At 45.4% G+C, this 24749-nt stretch overlaps 2 protein-coding genes across 3 annotated transcripts; one reads left to right on the top strand and one right to left on the bottom strand.

Annotated features, from left to right (window-relative positions):
* The first annotated feature begins 1829 nt into the window (after nt 1–1829).
* On the top strand, nt 1830–13915 carry LOC8039306 (vacuolar protein-sorting-associated protein 36). 2 transcript variants are annotated; one of them, XM_029983858.3, is made up of 13 exons: nt 1830–2113; nt 4413–4478; nt 4543–4613; nt 4779–4893; nt 4954–5022; nt 6359–6475; nt 6565–6642; nt 7714–7848; nt 9847–9912; nt 10624–10688; nt 11328–11412; nt 11545–11621; nt 13609–13915. In XM_029983858.3, the coding sequence occupies exons 1-13, from the start codon at nt 2018–2020 to the stop codon at nt 13703–13705; spliced, it is 1137 nt and encodes a 378-aa protein (XP_029839718.2). In that variant the 5' UTR covers nt 1830–2017; the 3' UTR covers nt 13706–13915. The 2 variants fall into 2 exon arrangements, with proteins under 2 accessions (XP_029839718.2, XP_040355166.1); XM_040499232.2 differs by having other exon boundaries at nt 1888–2113; nt 4779–5022.
* Nucleotides 13812–16457, bottom strand: LOC8039305. The gene is made up of 3 exons (XM_002413288.4): nt 16283–16457; nt 14737–14912; nt 13812–13978 (listed from the first exon to the last, which is right to left on the bottom strand). The coding sequence occupies exons 1-3, from the start codon at nt 16326–16328 to the stop codon at nt 13919–13921; spliced, it is 282 nt and encodes a 93-aa protein (XP_002413333.1). The 5' UTR covers nt 16329–16457; the 3' UTR covers nt 13812–13918.
* Nucleotides 16458–24749: the final 8292 nt, after the last annotated feature.

Raw genomic sequence — 24749 nt, 5'->3', positions numbered from 1 at the left:
ATTTTGCATTCCTTATTTTAAAAATATGTAAAGATTGAAACTATTTTTGTGGTATTTACGCCATTTGAGATTTTATGCAATGATATCGACTATAGCCTGTTGCAACTCAAGAAGGTAGGACGAGGGAAAGGAAGGCCAGGGAGGAGGAAGCAGACAGAACGCTGGAGAGGAGTGGGGGAAATCTCTCTCCAGCTTTCCGTCTGCTTCCTCCTCCCCGGCCTTTCTTTCTTTCACTCTACCTTCTTGAGTTACAACGGACTATTCGTGACTCCAACAAACGATAGGGGGCGCACTGGTCAGGCAAAATGGCGGACAAAAGAAGGTCGTTTTCGTCGTTCAGTACACGGACCACCATAAATGTCTTTCACTGCAGCACAAAATCGGTGTTACAAAATGACACCAAAGTGAATTTTTGACGGTAGAAACATTCTTTTAGTCGGTGCATAGGAATGACACAGCAGAAGCATAAAAGTAATTACTGGAAACAATGTTTGTTTTTATGCTGCCTACAAGAACCGAGCAGTGATAGCAGATGACGGAGTCTAAACGACCTCCTCTCCTGAGCCTCTGGGCATTGCCGCTACATGGTGTCGGTTTCGCTGGAGTCGCCAAAAGGGTCGCTCCAAAAAATATCCGAGGACGCCTAAGCACTTCTTATGAGTTGTGAATGCTAAAGCGTGAATGTCATTCTTCCGCTCCCTTAGTTCATCTACGGTGTAGTGGCTTGGATGGCCACATTTCTTAACTGCCGAGGCGGCGGCCGTGCGCGCGCTCTCATGAAGTGGTTACGGCGCGCTGAGCTTGGCTGTGCGGCCAGGCCCGCACCGCCGCACCTCTTACTGATGGCCGGGCCGCTGCGTGCGCTGCGCTGCCATGGAGAGTGCTTCTCTGGTGGCGTTTTTTTTACAGTGAAGCTGTTATGGGCTAGGGTCTGGAAAAAAATGCGTCATCACAAGTCAACAGAAAACACCTCATTGGTCGTGGCAAGTATGAATAAATAAAAATAAAAAGAGGCAACCAGCGGGAGTCAGCCTTCCTTGGCATTATTAGATAGTGAGGTCCTGATCCCTTGTTAACACCTCTATGCATTACCCTCGAGGTTGTCCTAGACGTCGTCCTCTATGTATCAAACTCGAGGCTTATGTGAAGATGGAGGGTCCTCCATCGGGCTCTGCGATTTTTTAACTGCACTGCGCGAGAGAAAATGGGAGCCTATCTGTCAGATTTCTGCTACGTGCCATTTGGCGCGGTTTCAAAGCTGATGACGTTGGTTCGCTTTATAGAACAGTTAATAGCAACGTTACTAAAACCCTTAGTTGAGAAACTCACCATTGACACCTGGACTGCTGGCATCCACCGAGACCGAGCTAAATACGATAACAGCGCCACCCTTTAGCGACGAGTTGAAACATGAAAGCCTCTTTACATAGCTACTGCGAGATAGCCCTGCGAGATGGCGCCACCGGCCCTTGCCCGACTCGACGTGCAGCCGTGCAGTTCCCGGAGTGGACGCTGCGGCAGAAATGGTGGCGTTGCGATTGCCATTAGCTCGGTTCTCGAGTACAGATCGGAGCCACTTTTTTAAAGCAGGCTCTATGGCATTTTCTTAACTGAAAAGTTCTAGCAACGTTGGTTTAAAAAACGTTGATTTCATGCTAGAGAAATGAGCGCCGGAAATCGAAACCTTTCAAGAGAGCTCAAGGCAGGTGGCTCAAGGTGAATCAGAAAGTTCTCGAAGAGATGTATCAAACGATAAACTGGGTCAAAAAAGGAAGACACTAAGTTATGTTCAGAGTTTGCTCTTCAGTGGCAGCCAACAGTAAAATTCATGGCTGCAGCATAAAACTGCTCGCTAAAATTGGCGGATTTCTTGGTTTCATTGTGAATGGCAACGCTGTGCACTTGTTTTGGGCGCTGGTTCGGTGAGTGGTTCCGGTTTAAATGGCATCGTCTGGACTCGTCGTTTTATTAATTACCGCTTGAATTGGCGTCCAGCACATATTTACAAATCTAAAGAATGAATAGGTTCGTGTGGTGTGACGAGAACCTCCGACCGGACGAAGTCGTTTTGAGGAAACAGCCCGGAGTGGCGCTCTACGACGGCGATAGAAAGGTGGGGCGCGTCTTCTCTGTTCACAATATTTTGTTTTCGAGGTGTTTGTCCGCGTGTTTTCGTTGTGAGAACGGCAGTTTTGTTGTTTAGATGCGAATGGACAGCCACAGGCGTAGTTGCGGGTTCAACCTTGTTCGTATTGCTACTCGGACACCGTCTAAACTAACGCGGAACTGAAGGCTGCTCGAAGCATGAAGTTCAGTTACAAGCTAATCAACAACCAACCTACTCATAAAGTAGGCGTTGCAGGCCGGTATTTTTTTGTGTCACATGTCTCGTTAGTGTGTTGGTAGCATCTCTTATCGTTCATGTGTGTGTTGACACAGCGTGCCGCGCGTTGATATGAGTAGCTTTCAAGACGGGAAATTTGTCTTGTTAATTACGATTAGTGATCAAAAGAGAGGCTGAAAAATAACAGGCGTGATATCACGATCTTCACAGCGATTGTAATTATTTCGCCATCGAAACGACATTTTGCGTTGTATATTTTATGTAATAAAACCGATCTTCCTCATTTTCAGCTTGCTTTCGTTTTCATACATTCCGATACATTGACGCTTGATTTAGACCCTGATACCTCTTACGTACAAAAGGTCTAGCAATACTTTTGTTTTCCTATAACGCGTGTATGTGCACTTTATACATATACCTTACTCAGAATGACCAGGTCCGTGCTATGAAGCTGCTTTCGGCTGGCGTCCGGCTGGCGTACAAACTCTGTTTAAAATCACGTCATTTTGGAAATTTCAAGCGCAGGTGACCAGATTTTGGTATGGCAGTTATCGATAAAAGGATTAAGAGGGCCCAATTGCGCAGTTACATGCGTGCAAATTAAAAAAAAAAAAAAAAAGGGGAAAACTGTGTCAGATTGGCCGGTCTTTCCGGCGAAAAGTAAACCCGGTTGCTGTACCTTTTTTACTATACAAAGTTCGTACTGGTATAGGCCTTTAGCAACCTTGAGTGGAAGTTTGAAATAATAAATAAAAACGTGCTCTCCTGCCGCATACACGCAGTAGTTGAGGGTAGTACTGCCGGCTGACTCAACTGCTATTTAAAGGGATACTTCAACGAAATTTGAAATATACCCGTCGTGTTCAAAAATAGGTTGAATATGATCCACAATATCCGTTAATGACAATCGCACGTTTATATTCTGAGCCTGGTGGCTGTATTTTTTGTTATAAACGGCCCACTCTAGCAAGCGCTCGGAGAAGGCCCAGCTTAGGGCAAGTGACATCTGACGCAATCATGACGTAGGTCGTCTCAAGACAAGTGAAGCTACGGCGAGGCTTACGTCGAGGAGATGGCCTAGTCGTTCCAGCCACCGAAGCTGCTGCTTTTGTACGAACTTTGAGTGACGGGTTAATCTCTTATAGTCTTGTAGGGGGACAATGGTTACTTCTGGAACACACAAAAGGAATTCTCGGGAAGACGGGAGTTCCTCCTTCCCCTCTTCTCTCGTCGTGGCCGGAGGCAAGACACTCACCGTCACTAGCTGTCAAGGTTCCTAGACGGGCATTACAAACGAGGCGTTAGCGACATCCACCAAGTGCTCTTTGCTAATCGTTTAATTTGTTTTAAAATTCCTTTTCGTGACTTTTTTAACAAGATATTGGTGTGTTCGATGTGATACTGCTCCTTTGAACACATATAGACCATAAAATAAGCGCCGAAATTTCGTTGTAGTATCCCTTTAAGTAACGGAAAAAGATATGCTAGTTGATCATTTACCGAAATAGAACAACAGAGAGCTATAGGCTGATTTTGGAGTAGCCATAACTATTCTAAGGACGCAAACCACTTCACAACGGCAGCCACGAGCGAGAGTTCGATGTTCCGTACAGCCCAAAGATAGAGAATATCAACTTCCCGTTTCGTCGTCTGCTAGCGGAGTCGGGCGCATGCCCTCTCTCTCGTTTTACCCTGTCGAACCCGCTGAATTTTCCGGACGTATGGAGAGGGCGCTGCTGTCGAACAAATTGGTGCCGCCCAGAGGGCGCTAAATGGAATGGTCTATAGTATGCTATATTATTGTTGTAAGCTACCACAAGCTGGCAATTATTGTCATAATCAGACAAACGTTACCGAGGTCAATGCAATTGGATGTCAAAATATTGACACAAATTGAAGCAGCATATTTTGTTTTGGTGCATTAAAAATTTATTTCTGTATTAAAATTTAAAACAGCGCAAGGGCACGGACAAGAACAAGAAGGTAGACAAACAGTGTTGTGAGCTTCATCCCTTCCTTTTATTTTTGGAGGCTAAATCTAATTATTCCTTCACTATTTCAATTCCAGAGTCCCTTCGTAGGGGGCGAGTTGGTGCTGTCGTCCCATCAAGTCTACTGGATCGCCAGCTCAGAGGTACGGAGAAATGCGACCTAAAAGTACCGATCGATGGCTGAATGCCACGCTATATAACTTGCAGAGACAGCGTCTGGGACTACACCTGAGCCTGGTCATTTTCATCGAAGAGCAGAGTGCAACTTGGAGCAAGAGGTGAGTTACACCGTGCCACAGCATCCAAAGTAGTCGTGATGTACTTAAGATAAACGTGGAAAAAATGCGTTGAAAGCCCTACATTCAAAGTTGGTAAAATCTTTAAGCAAGTTTTGTTACTTTGTTGAGTGACATTACTTGTCAGCTGTTGTAACTGTACGACAGCCCGAAGATCGTGGCCCACCTGAGTGCGCCGAACGAGGACAAGCATGTGGGTGCCGTGCAGAGCAGCCCCTTCAACTACGTCCGCTTCTCCTTCCGCAGCGGAGGTGCTTCTGAGGTAACGCCGCACCTGCGGTGCTCAAGAAAGCGTTGCTTAAACGGCCATATTTGCTTTCAGTTTTACCAGGAAATGCAGAAAGCATTGCAGAAGAAAGACTGGCTGAAGATGCCAACCGTGGATTCGAGAGTAAGTATGTACAGTAAAAACCTAAACAAGTGCCTGCTCCAAATTTGGAGGTAATCGTGTAAAACCGGTGGATGTACGGTCCTTAGGTCAACAATGTGTAAAAATGTCTTTTGTGCATTTTCCGAATGCTACAAAATTGAGCGTTGGGCGCTTGTTATGGAACGGGCGGATGCTCGGTATTTAATGGTATGAATTTGTGGTATGATTTTAACAATGCAGGTCCAGCTGCTGTTATTAATTTTTATTTTTAAATATGCTTAGAAACCTAACATTTTATGTCCCAACTATAGTTAGAACCAGCTAAACATTTGAAGATAAGCTCAGCTTTGACCAAAATGATTGAATGCCCAAATTTTTTGCATACAGTAGCTCATACCTTAATTCAGAATAGTTTACAGTATTTTTGCACTTTATTGAGTGTACTGTATTAAAATTTTTCCTTAAACTAAACTTTGATACAAGGAGAAATAAAATAACATTATTTTATTTTATTTCTTCTTCTCTCAGGGCTTTAATCAGGGGTCTCCAAACTTTTGGGCCACGGGGCCGAATTAACGACCTGTCATATTCTCGAGGGCCGAGGAGAAGGAAGGATAATGATAAACAAGGAGAAACTAAATAAATAGCCTAACCCAGAAATAAATGTATTAAAAAATCCTAGGTAGATTGATACATGTGCTTAAAGTTTAAATTTTATATTTAGCAAATCAGGATATTACACAGCATGTGTGGCCAAAGAAAACTCGCCAGTCGTCAGTCAAAGCGGATGGAAAGTTTGGCACACTCGCGCGGTGCAAAATACTAATTGGAACGATAAAACTAGTGCTGATGACATGCAATGGGTGCGACAGAGGACACTGAGCGCAATGTACACGAGAATGGAATTTCAACATAGTTACACAGACATGAAGGGACTAAGGTTGGTAATGGCTGCTGATGGCAACCTTCAATTAATAATATGGCGAGAGGACCCACGTTACAATGCAGTTTCTCTCATCTTTCTGGTATCTTCGCACATTCGGAGCGCATCGCGGCGCCATTTTTTTTTTGCTCTGTCTTTTTTGCACCGCCAGCCACGAATGTGCTGGAAGACGGGCCACAAGCCGGGCTTTGGGAAAGACAGCGGTTAGTTGCTTACTGAAGTGTGATATTGGGACTGAACCACTCTGTTTATTCGACCTGCTCATTTTATTCATGCCGTCTGTGTCTGGATAAAATATGTCTATTTGTGGTATAGTAATAAAGAAGAATGGGAAAATTTCATTATCTGTACCATAACTCATAGTTCTTCATTGCCAGTGTAGTAACAAGGGTACTGACCTTTTGTGTTGTGTAGGGTAAAAAGATCCGCACCGGCATCGTGGGCATTGAGCGGCAGATCCAAGCAAAGCACGATGAAGCGGACAAGAATATTTCCGCCGCCTTCGAGGACCTCAGCAAGCTGATGGACATGGTAACCTGCATCCGAAACTCGGCGCCCGAGTTCACGTGGTGCGGCATTGCAAGATGGTGATGAGTTTGTCGACGTCATTTCCATTTCAGGCGAAAGAGATGGTGTTCCTCTCAAAAAGCATCTCTCAGAAACTCAAAGAGAAAGGGAGCTCGTTAACAGACGACGAGGTATGTTTTGGCACACCCACCCGTGATCAGAACCTGCTGTCTGTTGCAGATTAAAAAAATGCAGAAGCCCCTCCCACAAAGCTATCCGCTCGCCGTGACTGGGGCTTTCCTTCTCTCCACTCACCTCTGCCGCATTCTCTCACTAAAATGAAAAGAGTGGAGGGCTTTCTGGGAGGCGATTGTCCTGCTTTTCTTAACTTGCAACACAATTGCAGATGCAGATGGCTGCACATAAGAACCTGCGTGATTGTAAAACTGCATATAAAAGATGAGTTGTGCTGTACTAAGTGCACTAATGCATTTGTTACTACGGTCGAATTTCGTAAATTTAAACTCTCTTAATTCAAACTTGCGGATAATTCAAACTAACATGCAGGTCCTACTTTATGCGTCTCAATAAGAGGAAACTCCCGGTAATTCAAACTTTGCTTTATTCAAACAAGTTTTCGGTCCCTCTCTAGTTCGAATTATTGAGATTTGACTGTATTATAGTAAGGGTACCGATGTATTAACAACCTTGTCTCTCTCAACTGACTTTACTTTAAGAATTTGCAAAGAAGCTTGGAAGTGCAGTGGAATCCACTTATAATGATAATGAGAAAACCTGAAAATTCAATCGTTATAACCGATCATCATTGTATCTGAACTTCAAACTGGTTGTTTCTAGTCTAGACACTCTAGAAACTGATCGTTAGGAGCGGTACTTTGTTACATGTGGTATCAGTATAACTGCATTGCACTGTATAACGATGTACTGCTTATGACTACTATCAGTTTCTAGAGGGCCATGTATTTTTGCATGGGGTATCCAGTCCTCGACCTACAACGATAATCGGCTAAAACGACTAATCATTTTCCGGTTTTCTCATATCGTTATAAGTGGAGTGCACTGTTGTCGTGCACTGCACTCTTTAAATTTGAGCTGGTTTCTTTTTCTGTTTTCTTTTTTTTGGTGTACAAAACTTCTACTGTACCGTTATGCGGGTGGCATGCCCACTTTTTATCGGGAACTAATCAGCAAGTATGAACGGTCTGCAATCCCTGGGACATTTTTTTCTTTCTTGTTGTCAGACGATCACCTTCAAGTCTCACCTGCTGTCCCTGGGGATCAGTGACCCGGTGACCAAGAGTATGTATGGTTCTGGTAGCACTTACCACAAGGAGCTGGCCAAGCAGCTGGCGCAGGTCCTCGAACAACACGTGCAGGTTGGTTCGCTCGGCCTGCAGCCTTTTCCTTGACGTGTGGTCCGTCTCAAAAAATGGCTCGTTCTTAAACTTTTTGATCTCGAGGAATCGTTTGCCTTGGCTTATAACCGAGAAACACCACCTGACCTCAGCATTAATGCAGTAAAGCAGTTTAGGAGCCTACAGAGCTTGCATACAATAATGAACATGCTGGAAACTGTTTGGCTCATAGTTATGCATTGATAGGTGGCTCAGATTTGCTAAAACAGTGCTTGAAAAAAAAACAAAAAAAAAAAAAAACACTTTGCTTAAGGGGGGACACTACCTGGGGATGTCAACTTTTGAACTTCTCACTCAATCGTCATAATATCTACAGGTGGTGTTTGTAGCCATATAGAAGTAGGGCATGCAAAGTTTCAGCCCTGTGAACCAACCCTATGAGGTACTATGCCCCCAGAACGAAGTAAAGTAGAGCTTTGCATAGAATCTGCTTAATGAATCTATCGTTGAGAAATGGTGTTGATAACCACATATTTTTCTGGTGGAATGCATACTGGAATGCCTGTTGCCAGTTACCATAACAAGAAATAAAAAAAAATAAAAAATGCAATTTTCAAATAAAAAAATTTATGAAAAAAATATTTTTTTTTACATTGATTCAGTTTTGTGAATTACAATTTTTCATAATAAAGGAACGCGAAAATGCAAAATCTAAGTTCATAGTAACCGGCTTCATAAAATTTTTGTATATAAGCTGGAAATATTAAGTCTCTATAGTTTCGGAATGAAACAATAGTTTTATAAAAGTAAAATTTATGCCAAAAAATGAAATGGAGAAAAACGTGTTTTAATCTATGCAGTGTAAACACATAAAACTTTCTGGGAATATTCTCCAGGTGTTGGTGGATGTAAATATGGCATTTTTCAAAATCAACTTTCTTTGCAGAAATGTTTTTTTTTTTGGGGGTAGTGTCCCCATTTAAGGATGGCCTGGCAGCTTGGGGAACCCACTTTGGGAAAACCTAGGAATCCAGTTTGAAAACCTGCAAATTGCGTTATAATCGTAGCCAATGAGTATCCTGTTCCTTTCAACACATTTAAAATGGAATAAACGAAGCTTCTCTTTTTGTCGAGTAAAGTACCATGCCCTCTCATATAGGCATTGCTGGACAAGCTTTCGAGTCGGGCATTGCTTTTGCAGCTCGTTTCGCGTTGGACACCAAAAGCTAGCCACCCCCATTTGCCCTCTGCGGGGGCTGGGCTATTTTTTGAATTGTTAAGGGCATTGTTTCAAATACTGCATGCCCTTAGACGAGGGTGATAATGGACCAATGTGGCAAGAAAATGGAGCTGAAGACGGTTGAGCTGCCGTCGGAACTTTCTTACACAAGTTTGGTCATTCTCAGCTTTTTCACCGCCAGATGTGAGCCTGGCTCGTCTACCAGTTTTCTTTTTCCATTCTAAGAAGGCTGCGATCGAGTCTGTGTATTTAATTTCGGATTAATGGCCGTAGATACGCTGTGGTAGTGTACTAGTACGAGACCTTGCCCCAAAACGTGTCCTCGCTACAGGAGCGAGAGAATATACCATTGCTACGGACGTGCACCTGCAGCCTCGGTTTTGCTACTACTATACTCTATTTCATCTTGCGATGGACCACAGCCTACGCTGCAGGCCATCTCGGCCAATCCTGCGCCGTCAACATATCGTGCAACTGCGTGCCCCACAAATCGCTGTGCCCCCCCCGAAGGTCATCTGACACTCGTGCAATGTCGAATTGGCTCCAATCTTAAAGCAAAGAGGAGGTGTAGTATAGCGTGCTTCAAGGGCTGACATGCCCTGCACTTTCCACTTTTCCTCCATATCTCCTGCACCTTCTCGCTCGTCCTAACTTGGCACAAGTTCATTGAACTTTAGTTCTGCTGCCTGCAGCCCTAATTTTCTTCAGGATTTGCTTTACCCTGGGTGCATATGTTTGCTAGCCTAAAGGTGCTGTTTTGCATCTCATTTTGGTACCAGGATGCCGGCGGGATCTTGGCACTGACGGATGTCTACTGCAGGGTGAACAGAGCGAGAGGATTAGAGGTGATTAGCATTTTTCTTCGTGCCTACCGTTCGGCGAGCGGTCTCCGAGATGGGGATAAAATTGCTGGTCCTACGACTGTCTTTCTCTAGCACAGTTTGGTACAGGGGTAAAGGCAAGTGCAGCGTTGCGTTGAGTGTGGTTAAGGAGAAAATTGGTTCAGAATATGGACAGCCTAGTTTTTGTCAGTCAAATTGGCGCACCTTTCTTTGCCAGGTTGCGAGTCCATGGGCTCTTTCCGACGACGGGAATAATAAAAGCTCATGCAACAAGAACTGCTGCTTCTAAACAAAAAGAAAAGGGGAATGTTTTGCCAAAAACTGTTTCTATCCTAGTGTGGATTGGTTTTGTGATTTCTGAACGTGGGGTTAGTACATTGCTTGAGATTACTTTGGAGGGAAATGTTTTTTTTTTTTTGTATGCACGGTGTGTAACAAACGGTACAGTCATAGACAGAAGTTAGGAGGTGCAGACACTGTTCATGACAATTACCAGAAAAGTGTGTGTGCAGAACAGTCAAAATAATTTGGTCACAGGCTTTAGTTGTGCTAGTTGTTACATTTTAGTGATGGGTCAGCTTGAACGTAAAGAAAACAGACCTTGCCTCTTTCTACTTTGGTTTCTGAAAGTTCAAGCTAACCCATCACCGAGTCAAAATAATTTTATAAGGCAATTTCATTGTGTCCTGCTACTTAAAAGATCACCCTTTGCAGTTGCTATCACCCGAGGACCTGCTGAATGCCTGCAAAATGATGGAAGCGATGGATCTGCCTTTACGGTACGTGTCCGTGCCCTTGTTGACATTTCGGCAATTGCTTCTACGATGAGCGTACGTACGTACAGGTTGTTTCAGAGCACTTTTCGGGCGTAAAACAATTTGTATGAATAAACCAATGATTAGAGTACATTGATACTTCTCACAACAATGTCTCTAAATGGTGCATTTATCATGCTCAAATTTCACAAGTGTGGATTTTAGGAGAAAAATGTAAACCTAAAAAATTCCGTTTTTTCCTATAGCTCGGGGAGGAAACCCAGTTGTTGCTGCTATTTGCAGAAGGTACCATACTCACTCGGATCTGCCAAATCTGCTTTAGGGTATTAGGTCAAAGAAGCTTTCACGATTTACTTGATGTTGTCCGGGAGCAACAGCGGTTTACACCGTTTTACACTGTTTTCTTCCCAGTGCAAAAAAAAAAAGCCAGATTTTTTAACCTTAAATGTTTTTCCTACAACCTACACTCTTGAAATTAGGGTATGGTAGGTGCACCACCTAAAGATGGCTTTCCAAAAAGTTTTATCACATTCAGTTCATTGGCTCGTTTATGAACAAACCTTTTACACCTGAATTGTGCTCAGAAGCACCCCACAGATCTAGGCACTTGTGGTGTTCGCCATGACCGGCCTTTTTTCCCAGGATGCAAGTCTTTCCAAGTGGCGTAACGGTGCTGAGGCTGGCAACGCAAAGCGACGAGAAGCTCGCGGCCGAGACGAGGCAGTTGGTGAGTTTTGAGAACGACCCAGACTCGAAACTTCTCGAGAAATGAGAACAAAGCGTGTGTTGGGAAAGGAGCCAGGCTTGTCGGCTGTGGTGGGAGGAGCTAACCGGTAGAAAATCTCCCGATTTGTTTCAGCTTGACGAACACGGGTCACTGTCGGCAGAAGACCTGTCCCCGCTCATCGAGATACCGGTCATCTTGGCAAAGGAGAGGTGGGCGTGGCCTTCTGTTCAAGCGGTTCATTGAGTTCTCGAAAGTGGACGGCGTTTTTCCACCGTTTCGTTCAGCCCGTCGTCTGTTAAAGCTTAAAGGGGCAGCAAAGTCTATTCTAAATTCACTTTTAATTTTGTCTAAAAAAAAAAAGAAAAAAAAAAAGGTTTGTGTCTGGAACTGCTGACTTATTTATCGGCATAAAAAAAATGGCACCCCCAGGTGAGTGACAAATGAATTGATGGCAATGGCGCAGTTGGTGACAGCCAAGAGTCGAACGTGTTTCATTAATGTTTACACAGCTTTGACGAGTGCTAATTTGTAGTCCTGTGCAGTAATGTGGCTCTGCAGGCCTCAGGTATGGCCAGTAATCTTTCTGGTGTGTTTTAGACCCTGAGAGTTAAATTATTATTTATTTGCATCTGTGCCATAAAGGGTCAACTTGGTTAGTGCAGTGAAACCACTAACACGGAGTCTCTGATGTGATTAACACAGTGATTATTACACGTAACCGACAGAAGTGGGAATCGAAGTCACTGGTGTCCAAATAACCTGCAGCACGTGCTTTTTCTCTACATGCGACCGAAATGTGGTGCGCAGATACTCGACTACCCCAAGGATACCTAGATATGCGCGACAGCAGTCAAGGGCACTGAAGAAAATTGTACTTCGGATAGGGCGGCCGCCCGTCTCGCGACTCATGGGACTGTCCCGCGAGAAATTTCCATATCTTTAAAATGTCCCGCATTTCGCAGTGTCATAAAATTTACTCTGCAACTCGTGGTGCTGCTGAACAATGGGGCACAAAGAAGTGTGGAGGTCGCTGGTAATTGCGTGAGTCGCAGTGGTACGCCATTTTCTATCCAAGCATTGCGGGAAGCGACCGTCGTTCTTGCAGGAGGACTGACAAGCATGCGCCGTTGTGCTTCTGCCCTTGGTGGCAAAATATTGTTAAAAAAAAAAATTGCTTGCTAAAAGTTTAAATATAAAATATTGTAAATATTTTCAAATTGCTGTGTAAATGCAAAGGGGTTGCTGTAGGTTTTTTTTTAGTGAAGACAGTTACACAAGGCAGAAAGCCTGCAACTCGCGACGGTCGAAAAATAATATAATGCTAAAAATTGTGTAGGACCGTGTTGATAAAAGTAAGCGCTGACAGGAAACAATAACCCGAAAAAGATTTACTGTTCCTTATTTCTATCTGATTCATGGAGTTGTGCTAGTTGATTTTTGTTTTCAACTTTCAGTACATTTAGTAACACATTTGGCATAAATATATATTACTGGGGGTGAAAATCATTTGAGCTTAATTGCCCCAATACAATTAGCAGGTGTATAAACAGCACATAATATTAAATCTGTTAACAGAGCCTCGGTTCGTAGTAAGTGTTAAAAAATGTCCTCTATCCCCTTCCCCCTCCCCGCCCTGCATGTCCCGCATATCGCTAGCAGGAAGGTGGTCACCCTAGCTTAGGACCAAACATTTGTAGTCGTTTTCATCTCGGGAACAAGAATGCTTGGCTCCTTACAGAGCGGCATGAATTTTTTTTTTATCAAAACATGGCTATCGTAAAATACAGGCAAGTGCACACTTCACTTTTACTAAAACTGAATCAACCGGGAAAACCGGGCGCTTAACGCATAATTTGCGGGAAATATTAATAGTGGGCGCTTCCACGGTATAGTATTACGGTAGTTTGAAATGTGAAAGGCAGTTCTTTTTCTTTCAAACCTCGTAAGAACTATTTTACGGAGCATCTTAACTCTGTTCAAAGTTTGCTTTCACTTCATTTTAGTCCATTAGCATACCTTCGGTGCATTTACAAGTTTGTAATGGCCCCCCCCTCCAATCTGATCCCCAGGACACACTTCTTAGAGTGATAATTCTGCCACCTGGTTAGTGCAACATCCTTGTGGTTCGTGTTACGATGCACACAAACAATATTTAACTGATATCCCATTGTTTTTTTTTCTTTCTCCAAAACTCAGGCTGCTGAGTGCCGAGAGCGAAGGTCTGGCGTGCCGGGACGACTCCGTAGAAGGCCTCCGATTTTATCCCAACTTTTTCTTGGAGCGGTGCAACTAACAACTGCTGTCGTTAGGAATATGCTCCAAAAGCCTCACACCGAAACACTCCACATTGCGAGATGGATTCTTTTCTGTTCTGCCGCGCCACTGGGGGACACCAAAAATGCCGTCACGCGTGGGACTCTCTTTATTGTCACGAACGCGAAAATCCGACAGACCTACAAATAAAGGGAAAATGAAAGACGGACAAGAGCCGCCCTATGCAGAATTCTCAGTCCTTGTTCTTCATTGGGGGAGGGTCCACAAAGTCGACAATGTCCAAGGAGTACACCTGGAACAGAGAGATGGGACAGGTTTAAGATGTGCACAATTTTCGATGGCAGCCTCCCAAGCATAACTGTAACACAGCCAATTAGGCAGTGTGAGGCAGACTAGTTCAGAACACCCCTTGTGGCTTCCTAGCCAATCTTGTTTCTTAAAGCTGTTGTAATGCCACTGAACATATAAAAAAAACTGCACCAGGGGATTGTCATCGAAGTAAGAAGCTCGCGCTGGAGGCAAGCCAACCAAAACACCTCCCCGCCGTTCTCTCTCTGTCAAAGACCACAAGCTCGTTCGATGGGAGGCGTCTCCCACTGGTCTGTCTGGTGTCTTATCCCGCCCATGCATCGGAAGTAGGCCCCAAGTGGCAAGAGACGACGCAGAAGCCGGTGCGTTGCGTTGCCGGATGCCGCGATCCTAACAGGTGCCAGAAGTTGCGGCGAAAACCACGAGCGAGTGCAAGCATCGCCGTCGTCGCGGCATCCGAACTCTCAGTTGCTGAAGCATCCACGAACCACCAAGCTGATAAGCGACTCGCGGCGGAACGGGCGTCTGCTACGTGCACCTCTACTGCTGTAACACCGCCAGGATTTTGGCCGGCAACAGCGTGGCACTTCTACAATGTCGTCCAACGTAAATCAAAGGACCACTTTTGTTTCGGACACGGTAAACGGTGATCGAAGTCGCATTCAGGGTGCCATACTTCTAACGCGTACCGGAAGCAAACTTCCCCACACCATGCTGCATGGCCTTTTTGAACCTACTCACCACGAATGAGGTGGTCAGGAAGAAGGCGACCGCCGCGGCAAGCTGCATGTTGAACTTGGCCTGGCGCTTGGCATAGTGCTCCTCCCAGGGCCCCAGGAACTTGGGCAGATCGTCCATTGTCGGCGGCTTGAAGTGGTCGGGCGCGTACGAGGTCGAGGGCCGCGCCGCGGGCCTCCCTAGGGAGAGAACGACGCGACGGGGTTAATGACTGCGTGGACGGAGTGGGGGACAACTGCAGACTGTTTCACGGCCAGCCGAATCCAGGTCATCATAGGTCGATGGAGATAACAGGATCAGACGTCCTCACTCGTGCCACACCCGTGGAGCTTCATGCCAAAGAACTCTTGGACCAGGAATCGAGAACAGGATAGATTTCCTCTTCCCTTTCATATAATACGTTAGTTGCAAGTCTGCATTCGTGTGTCCTACGTGTTACTTGTGTCTTTGTCCTTGTATGTCTACTGTCTACCAACTATCCCAGCTTGCTACACTACTGTACACTTTTCTGGCACTTATCACCCAGACAAAGTATGCAGAGTCCCGTTACTGGACGCAGCTACTGGACCTGCATTCCGACATTCTGCAGAGGAGCAGAGCCACTGCGCATGTTCGGAATGCGTTTTACAGCCTAGAAGACGAAGATGACAGCATGCACAAGGTGATTACTGGAATGGTCTCTGGATGCTACAATTACTTTAGGTTCCAACGATCTGGAGAACTGGTAAGCTGAAGGGGTCGAAGAGCCCTGTAGTATATTCAGTGGGTTTCGAAGACCAACATTACCGACATTGCAGAGAAAGGTTCAGGCCTGTTCACATGCTAGCATGCGACTATGTTATGGCTAGGTTATGGGGCGCTCGCGTCGGGACATGGGCGAGATTTACCACGGCAAGCGAGCATTGCGTCGTTTAGTTTCCGAGGCAACTCGGTAAGAAAAGTCTAGGTTTTCGCTTTCGGGGGAAAAACCAAAGTTACCTACAATTAGTCGACTAAATATCACGATGACCTTGTCAGCACATGACTATTCTGAGCGACGAAGCGTTAGAACAAACGTATCCGTCATGATAAAAGGCTCGTTTTTGCTTTGCTGTGAGCTCCACTTTTTCGCAGACTTCTAGTATTTCGTCGCCTGCCCACTGAAAGTCCGGCTGCTGCTTAAATCGATGCGTTTGCAGATGGTCGGAAATCTTATAATTTCCTTTCATTTCTCCTCTCTGATATGTTTGCGTGTATGTCAGCGTGTCAAGGGTAGGTGGCTTGAGCAGCGCATCGACTTATTTAGGAGTCCGAGCCGGCAAGAAGTGCCCAGAACCCGCTACCTCTACCGAAGCAGCCACATCGTCAGAAAGGCCCCAAAAGTAAGTGAAACTGAAGTCCTCAACAATTCACGAGACCCTTAAGTCTAGGTGACTTGTTTGATAATGATAACGTCCAAATGTTGAAGGGTCGATATGTGAGCGCTACACGGACGAATGAATTCCCGTAGACGAGATCGATAAAGACGACGAAATAGAAGGCTCTTCGAGGAAACCAAAGCGGCACTCACTCAGCATGCACTGCAGTGTCCTTTGAGCTGCTAGGCGGGCAATCATGATGAAGGTATGTGCAGAAAATCGATAGGAACGTTGAATTTGTACCCTCGGAAATCTCGACGTGCAGCACCTACAGCAAAATTTGCTCGCGAAAGGTCACCTTGGTTGCCAGACCACAAGGGCGTTGCGGTGACATTTGGCGGAATGAGCCAAATAATCCCTTGCCGTACTAAATGAAAAAAAAAAAAAAAAAAGACACGCCAGCATTGGTCATACTCATAACTTGTGAAAATAATTATCATAAGACAGAAAGCTAGATTAAAATAATTATAATATTTATTTTTATAAACGCGTATTGACTCCGTAAATGTGACGTCATGGGTCCAAACAGACCGTTGCTAGGGCCGTTGCTATGGAGAAATGCATGTGGCTAGGTTTCGCTACGAAAACCCGACCGTTCAAAAATCGGGAGTAGGATTTAAACTTCTAAAAATCACATATATAGAAAGCTTGAATGTCATATATGTTTCGACAGAGTGTGCCGGTAATCGCTTGTTTCTGAAATATTTACAACTGCAACTTCCGGTCCTCAAGATGCCTGCAGCAGACGACGAATGCAAGAATGCCGTCTGATACACGCCCGCCCGCCTAGCCGGCGTCTGAGTCGGGTGAATAAAGACGATATTCTGATATTGCATTTGTTTGAAATATAGACGCTTTCAAGCAGCTGCGCATGGGCGCCGCCATAGCCGACCTTCAGTTTTTGTTCCGTCTTATTCCGTTCGCTCCACTTCATCATTACCACAGCAGGACAGCTTATTGCAATTTTAAGTGTTACTGTGTCCTTCCCCCCCAGCATAGGCCCTTATGGAGTCTCGTCAACGCCCGCTTCAGTGGCTCGGCATCTCGGCAGGACAAGAGAAGGTCGGCTATGGCGGCTCAACCTGGCGCGCGCTGAAAGCGTCTATAATGAGTTTTAGACACTTATAAGAATTCATTGTGGGGTGCGATGCAAAATATGGTTTATCGAAAGCCCGGGCGTCGATCGAGATGATCGTCTGCTAAAAAACCGCAATGCACCCGTGAGAAAAGCACTTCAGGCGACCGGTAAAGATCCCAAATTTTGTTCGCGGACTCGCGCTATGGGAGGGTGCTTCGTACCTGGTTCTAACCATCGCGTGGAGAAAGATTCTTGCAGTTTCTTCAGATTTCCGCAAGACCCCAAAACGCGAAAGAACTGGATAAAAACATAAGGTGAGCTTATTACAGATTGTACTCTCATCGCGGGTACGATGGAGATCTTCACCGAAAGAGCACATCCACTATATTTAACGTATACAAAAAAAAAAAAAGCGAAATTGCGATAGACATGCAATTTTTTTTAATAACCTGACAACCTCAATAATAACAATAGACAGTTTTAGTATAGCGTTGCTGGATCTTACGTACGCAATACGCAATAGGAACCGTCCGCATCTAATTCAAGCCCCGACCAGGGCGCCCCTAGCGGCAAACGGGTCCATCGCATCGGGGAGCTTCTGCCAGTCGCTGCGTTGGTTGTGCGTTGTAGTGGGTTAGCGTTGTAATTTCTGAGATGGCTATTCCGCACCAAGAAAGCCGCAACAATTGCTGCGTGGTCGGCTGCTACAGTACGTCGAAGATCGCACACGGCACGAAGTACTACATCGTCCCTTCGAAGCCGTACGGCCGTACGAGGCGGAGTACTGCGCGACCTGCAGATGCGACTTGTGCGTCCATACAGGTTAGTGGCGTTTCTTATCTTTCTGTTCGCGCTTTAAGCTGCTGACGAATAATACAATTAACTTTTTTCTATTCTAGCGACGAGGGAACAGCATCGACACCGACGGCAAACTCTAAAGTATGCGGCAAATACTTCACCGGAATCGAGAAGCGGAGTGCGGTCGCCCCCCTAAGCACACTTGGATGTTTCCATCAGCCTACAGGAAGATAGCAGTGGGAATCGCGGAACGGCGCGAAAAAAATCGCCCAGTTATTGTCAAGCTGATTCAGAAATAAACGTACATAATTACCACGGTCCACTCAACGCCAACTACATTTTTTTGCGGGCACGCTTAATTTTGTTAGCGGAGTACGGCGCTCCGTGACATCCACTTGTCCGTCGAAACGGACCTCCTTCACGTCGTACACGCGGCCAGATTCACGAAGGAGTTTTCTCTTCTTCATATTGGTACCACGGAAGAAGCTTTCTAGATTCGTAACCCCGGGAACATTATCCGCTGTGCTAGCTGTGCTGCTCATCGCCATTGCTTCCCCCGATGATTCTGCACCGGCTACCGAAGAAGTTTTCCGGATTCGTAATCGCCCTCTGTCCTCTGTGGTGTTCGTTGCTATTACTTCCCGATGATTCTGCGCCGACGGCACCGGCTACCGAAGGAACTTTCCGAACTCGTAACTGCCTTAAATTCCTTCGTAATCACGACGGGGACACTGTCTGCCGTGCTGTTCGTCGCCATCGCTCCCCGATGCTCCTGCGGCTGCTACCGGTAGGTCGCGGCGAACAATAGGCGACCGCCGCGACACGGCTGACACGGCCGGCATGCTCGCTTCCTATAGTATAGCGTACGCTAAAAATGACCTGCTCGGACCGAATTTAGTTGTACGTTACGTTTTCGAGTGAACACCGCACATGATATTGGTTAAATTTGCTAGAGCAATAAAATTCCGCGTGCTTATAGCGCAACCTAGAGCCACTAAATAAGCGTAGCTTATTTAGTGGCACTAGCGCAACCATGCTCCTGGAAAGAAATATTGAAAAAGAAAAAGTGTCCAATCATTTTATTTCAGATTAAACCAAGCCACAGCTGCCTCGTCAAGCGCGCTTTTCTGCGGGGTAAAGAGGCTACGAGTACGAGTGCGTAGCCAAATTCGATCACGTAGCCTCCTTCAGTCGTCCCGTGGAAACGGCACCTTTTATCAATGCTATGGCGGAATGAAATTAATGACCCTGATGTCCAGTTCATAGCCAGAACTTCGGCGATTTCTTTTAGAGTCGTTCGTCCGTCGGCGATGAACTGTGGAAATAGGCTTAGCGTTGAGCAGATCGCAGCGTCGACGCACACTGCGAGCGGCGAACATTTCCACTGTACACTCCTTCAGCTGCAGGGCGATCTGATTCGACCGCGGTAAATCTCAGAAAGAATCGCCGAGCTGAACACCGCGCAATTTCACATAACACAGAACTTCGAAAACACCACGTCGCCCTTGCTGCGCCAGTCGAGGCAACCACCATCTTGAAACTGGCGCTCTCGTTGGGTCCGAGATCTCTCGAGAGCGTCCCGCAAGGCCCGCTAGCCAGCAACGCAAAATCCCCAGCGTTGCGTGCGTACGCAATACGCTAGCCCTTCTATTGCGTTCTACGCATGCGCACTCACGACCCGCAATCTCCTTGCGTACGCAAAGCTATAGCGTACGGTCTACTAAAACTGTCTAATAACAAACACGTCGTCGTAACTGATCTGCATGACGTGGTTTGATTTTACGGGATTTTCGCCCCTCTGAACTAAACTGGGTTCTTCAGAAAAAACAAAAAAAAAAACAAAAAAAAACGCACATTGCGGAGGCTTCTACGGCCATTGCGACGCGCTTGCTTGTGTTGCTCGTTTACCGACGCAATTCAATGAAGACGCCCGCTGCAACAGAGGCCAGCAAATCTATCGTGTCGTCTGCTACCAAAGCAAAGCGGAGTGGAATCCTTCAGAAATGGCTTTCATCGTTAAATACGACGCTGAGATGACAAGAACATCTTCATAATTAAATATCAAGAAGTTAGGTTGCTTACAAAAAATTATTTACTTACTTGTAAGCGAAAATCTAGCCTCGTGTGGAGTCTCCATGCATTAGTCCATAGCAACGCCCCTAGCAACGTTTTTTTTGGACCCAGGCGCCATCTTGTGACGTCATCACTTACGGGGTCAATTATAGTAATTGAATTACTGTAGGGTGATTTCAGATAAGATCGACCAAAGGGTGGCTGGTCGACATTTTTAAATCAACTGATGTTTTTATATGACATTGTATAGTGTCTGGTATAAACGAATCCACACTTAGTTTTGACCAGAAAAAAAATTTGGAGACAAGAAAAATCGTAAGGCAGGGAGAGGTGGACAGTTGCAATAACGCGCACTAATGGAGGGGGCAAGTTTGAAAGTGAATAATTAAAACAATAAAATTAGGAGAATTTTAAAACTTTTTACAAACAAACTATGGGTACAACTTGCTTGTAATATAAAGTAATAATATTTATTAAAAATTTATTTAGTTTTCTAAAAATTGCCAAACATGCCTGCTCGAACGACAAATGGCAAACTTTGGAAATCTGTATCTCATGAAATAATTTAATCATTATTACATAACTTGCAGACATTATTTTACTAATATATGGCTATTATTGAAAAAATAAATAAGGTATCTCAGTGACACAACAGTTACAATATATTTAGGCATACATGGGAAAAAAATCAAACAAAGAAAAATTCCAATGCGAATAAAAAAAAAAACACCACCTTTGATTTTTTTTAAATTTGGGTACCCTGTTATACTCTATTTCGGCATTCATTTCTATTAAAAACATGTTGCATCATTGCACTGTGAAAGAAGAAACAACTCCCCAAAGTAGGGTCCTTTTTCAAAGCCTACACTTAGCAGTGTCCTATACAAGAAGTGACTCTGAGTTCCAGTTTCATGAAACTTGCACAAATCTTTTATATACATTTATTCAGATGAGGTCATTGATAAAAAGAGCGATTGGTCACACAGTAAAAGGGAGGAGAAACTATATACAGCATTTTACATAAGCGTACAAAGTGGTATCATATTAGAGACTAATGATTTGAGAAAAGATGATGCAGTGTGAAGTTGTACCTTCCGGTATATTTTACATCTAGAGTAAAATAAATAACTTTACTTCCACACACAAAAACAAAGATATAATAGTAAGATATTTAGGTTGGCTGTGTATTTACGATTACAAACAATTTCAGGTGACGGATGCCATAGTGCCTAACTGGAGCAGCTTCGATGCTCTCGGTGTATGAATGAATCGTGGCAAGCCGATATATTTTATCCTGCTCGAAGATAACATTTTGGGATTTTTTTTTATAGTGATCAGATAAAAATTATTAGTAACCACCAACAAAAACAGTAGGTTAAATACCCCGTGAAGAAAAATGTGATAAATAAGATGTCCCTGCATTCAAAATGAGCAGTCCTTGGGAAATCAAATTCGGCACTTTACGCTAAGGTTTTCCTCGCTGTACCCATTTAATAAAGTTGCTTCCAAGCAGATCCGACTGTCCGTGCTACATATACGTCACAGGTCCCTTCTGTTGATGACTTGCTGAGCCGCCACGCGTGCCAAGACTGAATGCCAGGGAAGGCGCGCACCGTCAGCCACTCTTCTTTTTTTTTTGTTCACGATACCGAACAACCTCATTTTCGTCCAGATATACAAGATGCACGCCTTTCAGTTTCTTTGATAGAACGCTCACCATTGTCCTGGCCGTCTGAATTGCGCTTACTGAACGTTCTCTCAGGTTGTTCAGCGTGGCCTGGTGCTTCACGAGTCCGCCAACTCCGTCACATGCATTTTTCCCATGTCCAGATGCAGAAAATAACCACTGGGCTTGTGGGCAATCGTCCTTTGCAAATTGGTGAAGCTGGTAGCGATTCTTGAAATGACTGGCGGCGCCGTCACTTACGTACGTCACGTACGAGTATACCGCAACGTTGTCTTCAACCCACTCCTTCACTTTTTCTAGAGCCAAGCAAGCGTGAGCGGCGTCGTGACACAGGTCCTCACTGATGATGGCAAAGCTGTTTGTAGATTTTCTTGTCGTCACTACACATGTAAATATCGAAACTTGTTTTTTTTTCCAGTGATATGCTTGCACTTCGTCAGGAAGCACGATGGTCCAGTTTTCAGCAAAGTCAAAATGAAAGACAATGCTCCCGCGTTGCATGCACTGTTTTTCATCGTAGATCGCTTTACCTTGCGTTTGCCGGATATGGTTGTGAAGTAACCAACTTCCAACCGTCACTTGGATGACTTTTAGGAAAGTCTCAGGTTCCAAAGTTTTTTTTCACAAGGTCGCCGGACTCCCATGTTGCAAGCACAATCTCTTCATCCTCCGGGATATCAAGTTCCTGGAGTGTAAGAAACTGGCCTTTTGGGCAGTGATCACAGTCTCCTTGAAGGCACAGTTCTGTTGCTGGGTCGCACAGAAATGCCGAGTTCATTTCACCAGTGTTGAATGTTGAGCCTGCAACGTTCTCTAGAGCGGCAATACAAAGATAATAATTGGCGCAGCGCACACAAACGCACACTTCCTGGTGTGGAATACATTGGACCCATCTAGGGCGCAACGAATAAAATTTCGTTAGCCCAACGCCGGAATCGGGATGCTTGTCTTTGTATATACGGAAGGCCTCTCGTATTGAGCGTGTCATGAAGCGCTTTGGCACGAACGTTTTCTCTCCGTTGAGCATGACAGAGATGACGTCCTTCTGGTTGGGACTTTGGCGCGAACATTGTAGCTCGTCTTTCGTGAAGTACTCTAGGGCAGCAGACAGGTTCTCAGGGCTCACCTTGCACCTCGTGTAAGGATCCGGCTCATACCACACGCCATGCTTTTCCTTGAGTTTTCGGGATTTACTGATGAGGTACATTGAGGCCTGTGGAATCATCTTTTGAACCTCATTCTTCGTCAGTGTTGACGGCAGGAGTGTAAGCAGTTGACAACGTTCCCGGAGAGAGGTGGCGGTTTCAAAGGCCTGCCGAAAGTTGTCCACCCACTCAGTGCATGTGGAGCATGTTGGTTCGGACGACCCCGATGGTGCGTCCCTGTCGTACGCAATACGTAGCCTTGAGCGTATATTCTTGACAGCAACCTGCTCCAGTTCTGTCTGCTTTCTCTTGACATAGGCAGGCCTGTCCCGACTTCTTACGACGCTTGGTTGTCTCAGCGGCGACACATCTGTAGGTAGTATGCTGCGATTTAGATCTTCAATTGCTTCTTCAGCTGGCACAAATATGTCAGGGCACTGCTCTGAGCTTCGCATCGAGATCTCCTTAGTGATGTGCATGAAGCAATGGTAGCACAGGTAGTCCGTCGCACTCACTTTGGTGGAACAGTCAGGCGGAAGAATTTGCTTCAACGAGTTTAGGTCCAACTCGCCAACACTTCGAAAATTCCGCTGCTTTGGTATAGTCTTTTTGTGTTTGCAAAAGTAATCTGCACAAAACACTCGTTCGGAGCTCCAGGACGTCTTCATAATGTATACATAAATAATAGAAATTAAACCCCAACTGATGGCATATAATTGCCAAGTGAAAGAACTACTGGGTGCACAAGTGACAAGTCCGAGGCTGAGGAGCTCACTCACTGCAAACGTACATTTGAAAAGAGAGGTCACAACTGAGGCTGTCGGCAAAGCTTGATCCACGTCAAAGGAAGAAAGAGGGAAAGTCTCCAGACAAAAAATTGTGGTCAGCGGCCTTCGAAAAAGACTTTCCGGAATCGCACTGTCGTCCCTCCACGCGCTGATATGAAAGCACCCGAGCTTCTACCACGTGGTTCATGACACAGCCTGAGCCATGTCGGCGACCGGTTCGCGAGGGGTTGGCGGTGGGGTTACGTTGATGGTCACTCGGATTAGCCCTTGCTGTACTGAGCTACCGCCTGCAGTGCCTTATCGCCGGCTAGTGTCAACAACGAGAACACACACACCCTGTCTACACCAAAACTACAAGCGTTCACCGCACACGCGTCGCCGCCGCTTTTAAGCTTTTGTGAAATTGCTTTCTTTTGCAGCGGAGAACCGCCTTATCTTAACTATGCGCCTGAAATCCTTCCAGGCGGGCGTACACAATATCAAGCGTTTCGAGAAATGCCCGTGGAGTAGAACTATGGGAAAATTCGGAGCCCGCGATGTCGATATCGTCGCCGTTGTGTTAGTACGCCGTCGCGTACTGCAGTCCCCCGTTGGGGGAGGGAGGGGGGCGGTCTTACTACGATAACATGGCGACAGCGTTTACACTCTATGTATTTACGCGAGGCTCGAGTATTTGGGGATAATGCTGCCGGTTGGTGTGCCCCTTTGTGCCTGATATTATCGCCCGTGACGCCAGCGAGTGAGATGGCGACAGGCATGACTGCTCAGTAAACAGGCGTCGGCGGCCATGTTTTGCTGGTTGAAGCGAACCCCCTTGTCCTTGACAGCGAGCGGGGAAATGCGAAAAAAAGATTGTATCGGCCGTTTTGCCAGAACTAGCGACGAGTGTCGTCTGCGGTTTCCGGCAACTATTTTGCCATAATCGTGAGCTTAGCGAGGAAATGATTTTTGCTAGCCACAGAACACTACCACGCAGAAAGGGAATGCTTGAACATGTTTTTGTTCTGGATATATATCAGGGATATATATGAGAGAGAGAGAGAGAGAGAG

The sequence above is a fragment of the Ixodes scapularis genome, unplaced genomic scaffold (assembly GCF_016920785.2).
Source record: "Ixodes scapularis isolate PalLabHiFi unplaced genomic scaffold, ASM1692078v2 PGA_scaffold13__105_contigs__length_92229423, whole genome shotgun sequence".
In the NCBI taxonomy this organism is placed as follows: Eukaryota; Metazoa; Arthropoda; class Arachnida; order Ixodida; family Ixodidae; genus Ixodes; species Ixodes scapularis.
This window is presented reverse-complemented; position numbering and strand designations above follow the sequence as displayed.

What these genes read in the sequence shown, in the direction of transcription:
- LOC8039306 (XM_040499232.2), top strand. Translation starts at nt 2,018, where the DNA reads ATGAATAGGTTCGTGTGGTGTGACGAGAACCTCCGACCGGACGAAGTC. An exon ending in ACTGGATCGCCAGCTCAGAG is followed by an intron (nt 4,479 to 4,542) that starts GTACGGAGAAAT and finishes TATAACTTGCAG; the next exon opens with AGACAGCGTCTGGGACTACA. An exon ending in GCTCGTTAACAGACGACGAG is followed by an intron (nt 6,643 to 7,713) that starts GTATGTTTTGGC and finishes TCTTGTTGTCAG; the next exon opens with ACGATCACCTTCAAGTCTCA.
- LOC8039305 (XM_002413288.4), bottom strand. Translation starts at nt 16,328, where the DNA reads ATGATTGCCCGCCTAGCAGCTCAAAGGACACTGCAGTGCATGCTGA. An exon ending in GACACTGCAGTGCATGCTGA is followed by an intron (nt 14,913 to 16,282) that starts GTGAGTGCCGCT and finishes TTCTCTCCCTAG; the next exon opens with GGAGGCCCGCGGCGCGGCCC. An exon ending in TCCTGACCACCTCATTCGTG is followed by an intron (nt 13,979 to 14,736) that starts GTGAGTAGGTTC and finishes TCTCTGTTCCAG; the next exon opens with GTGTACTCCTTGGACATTGT.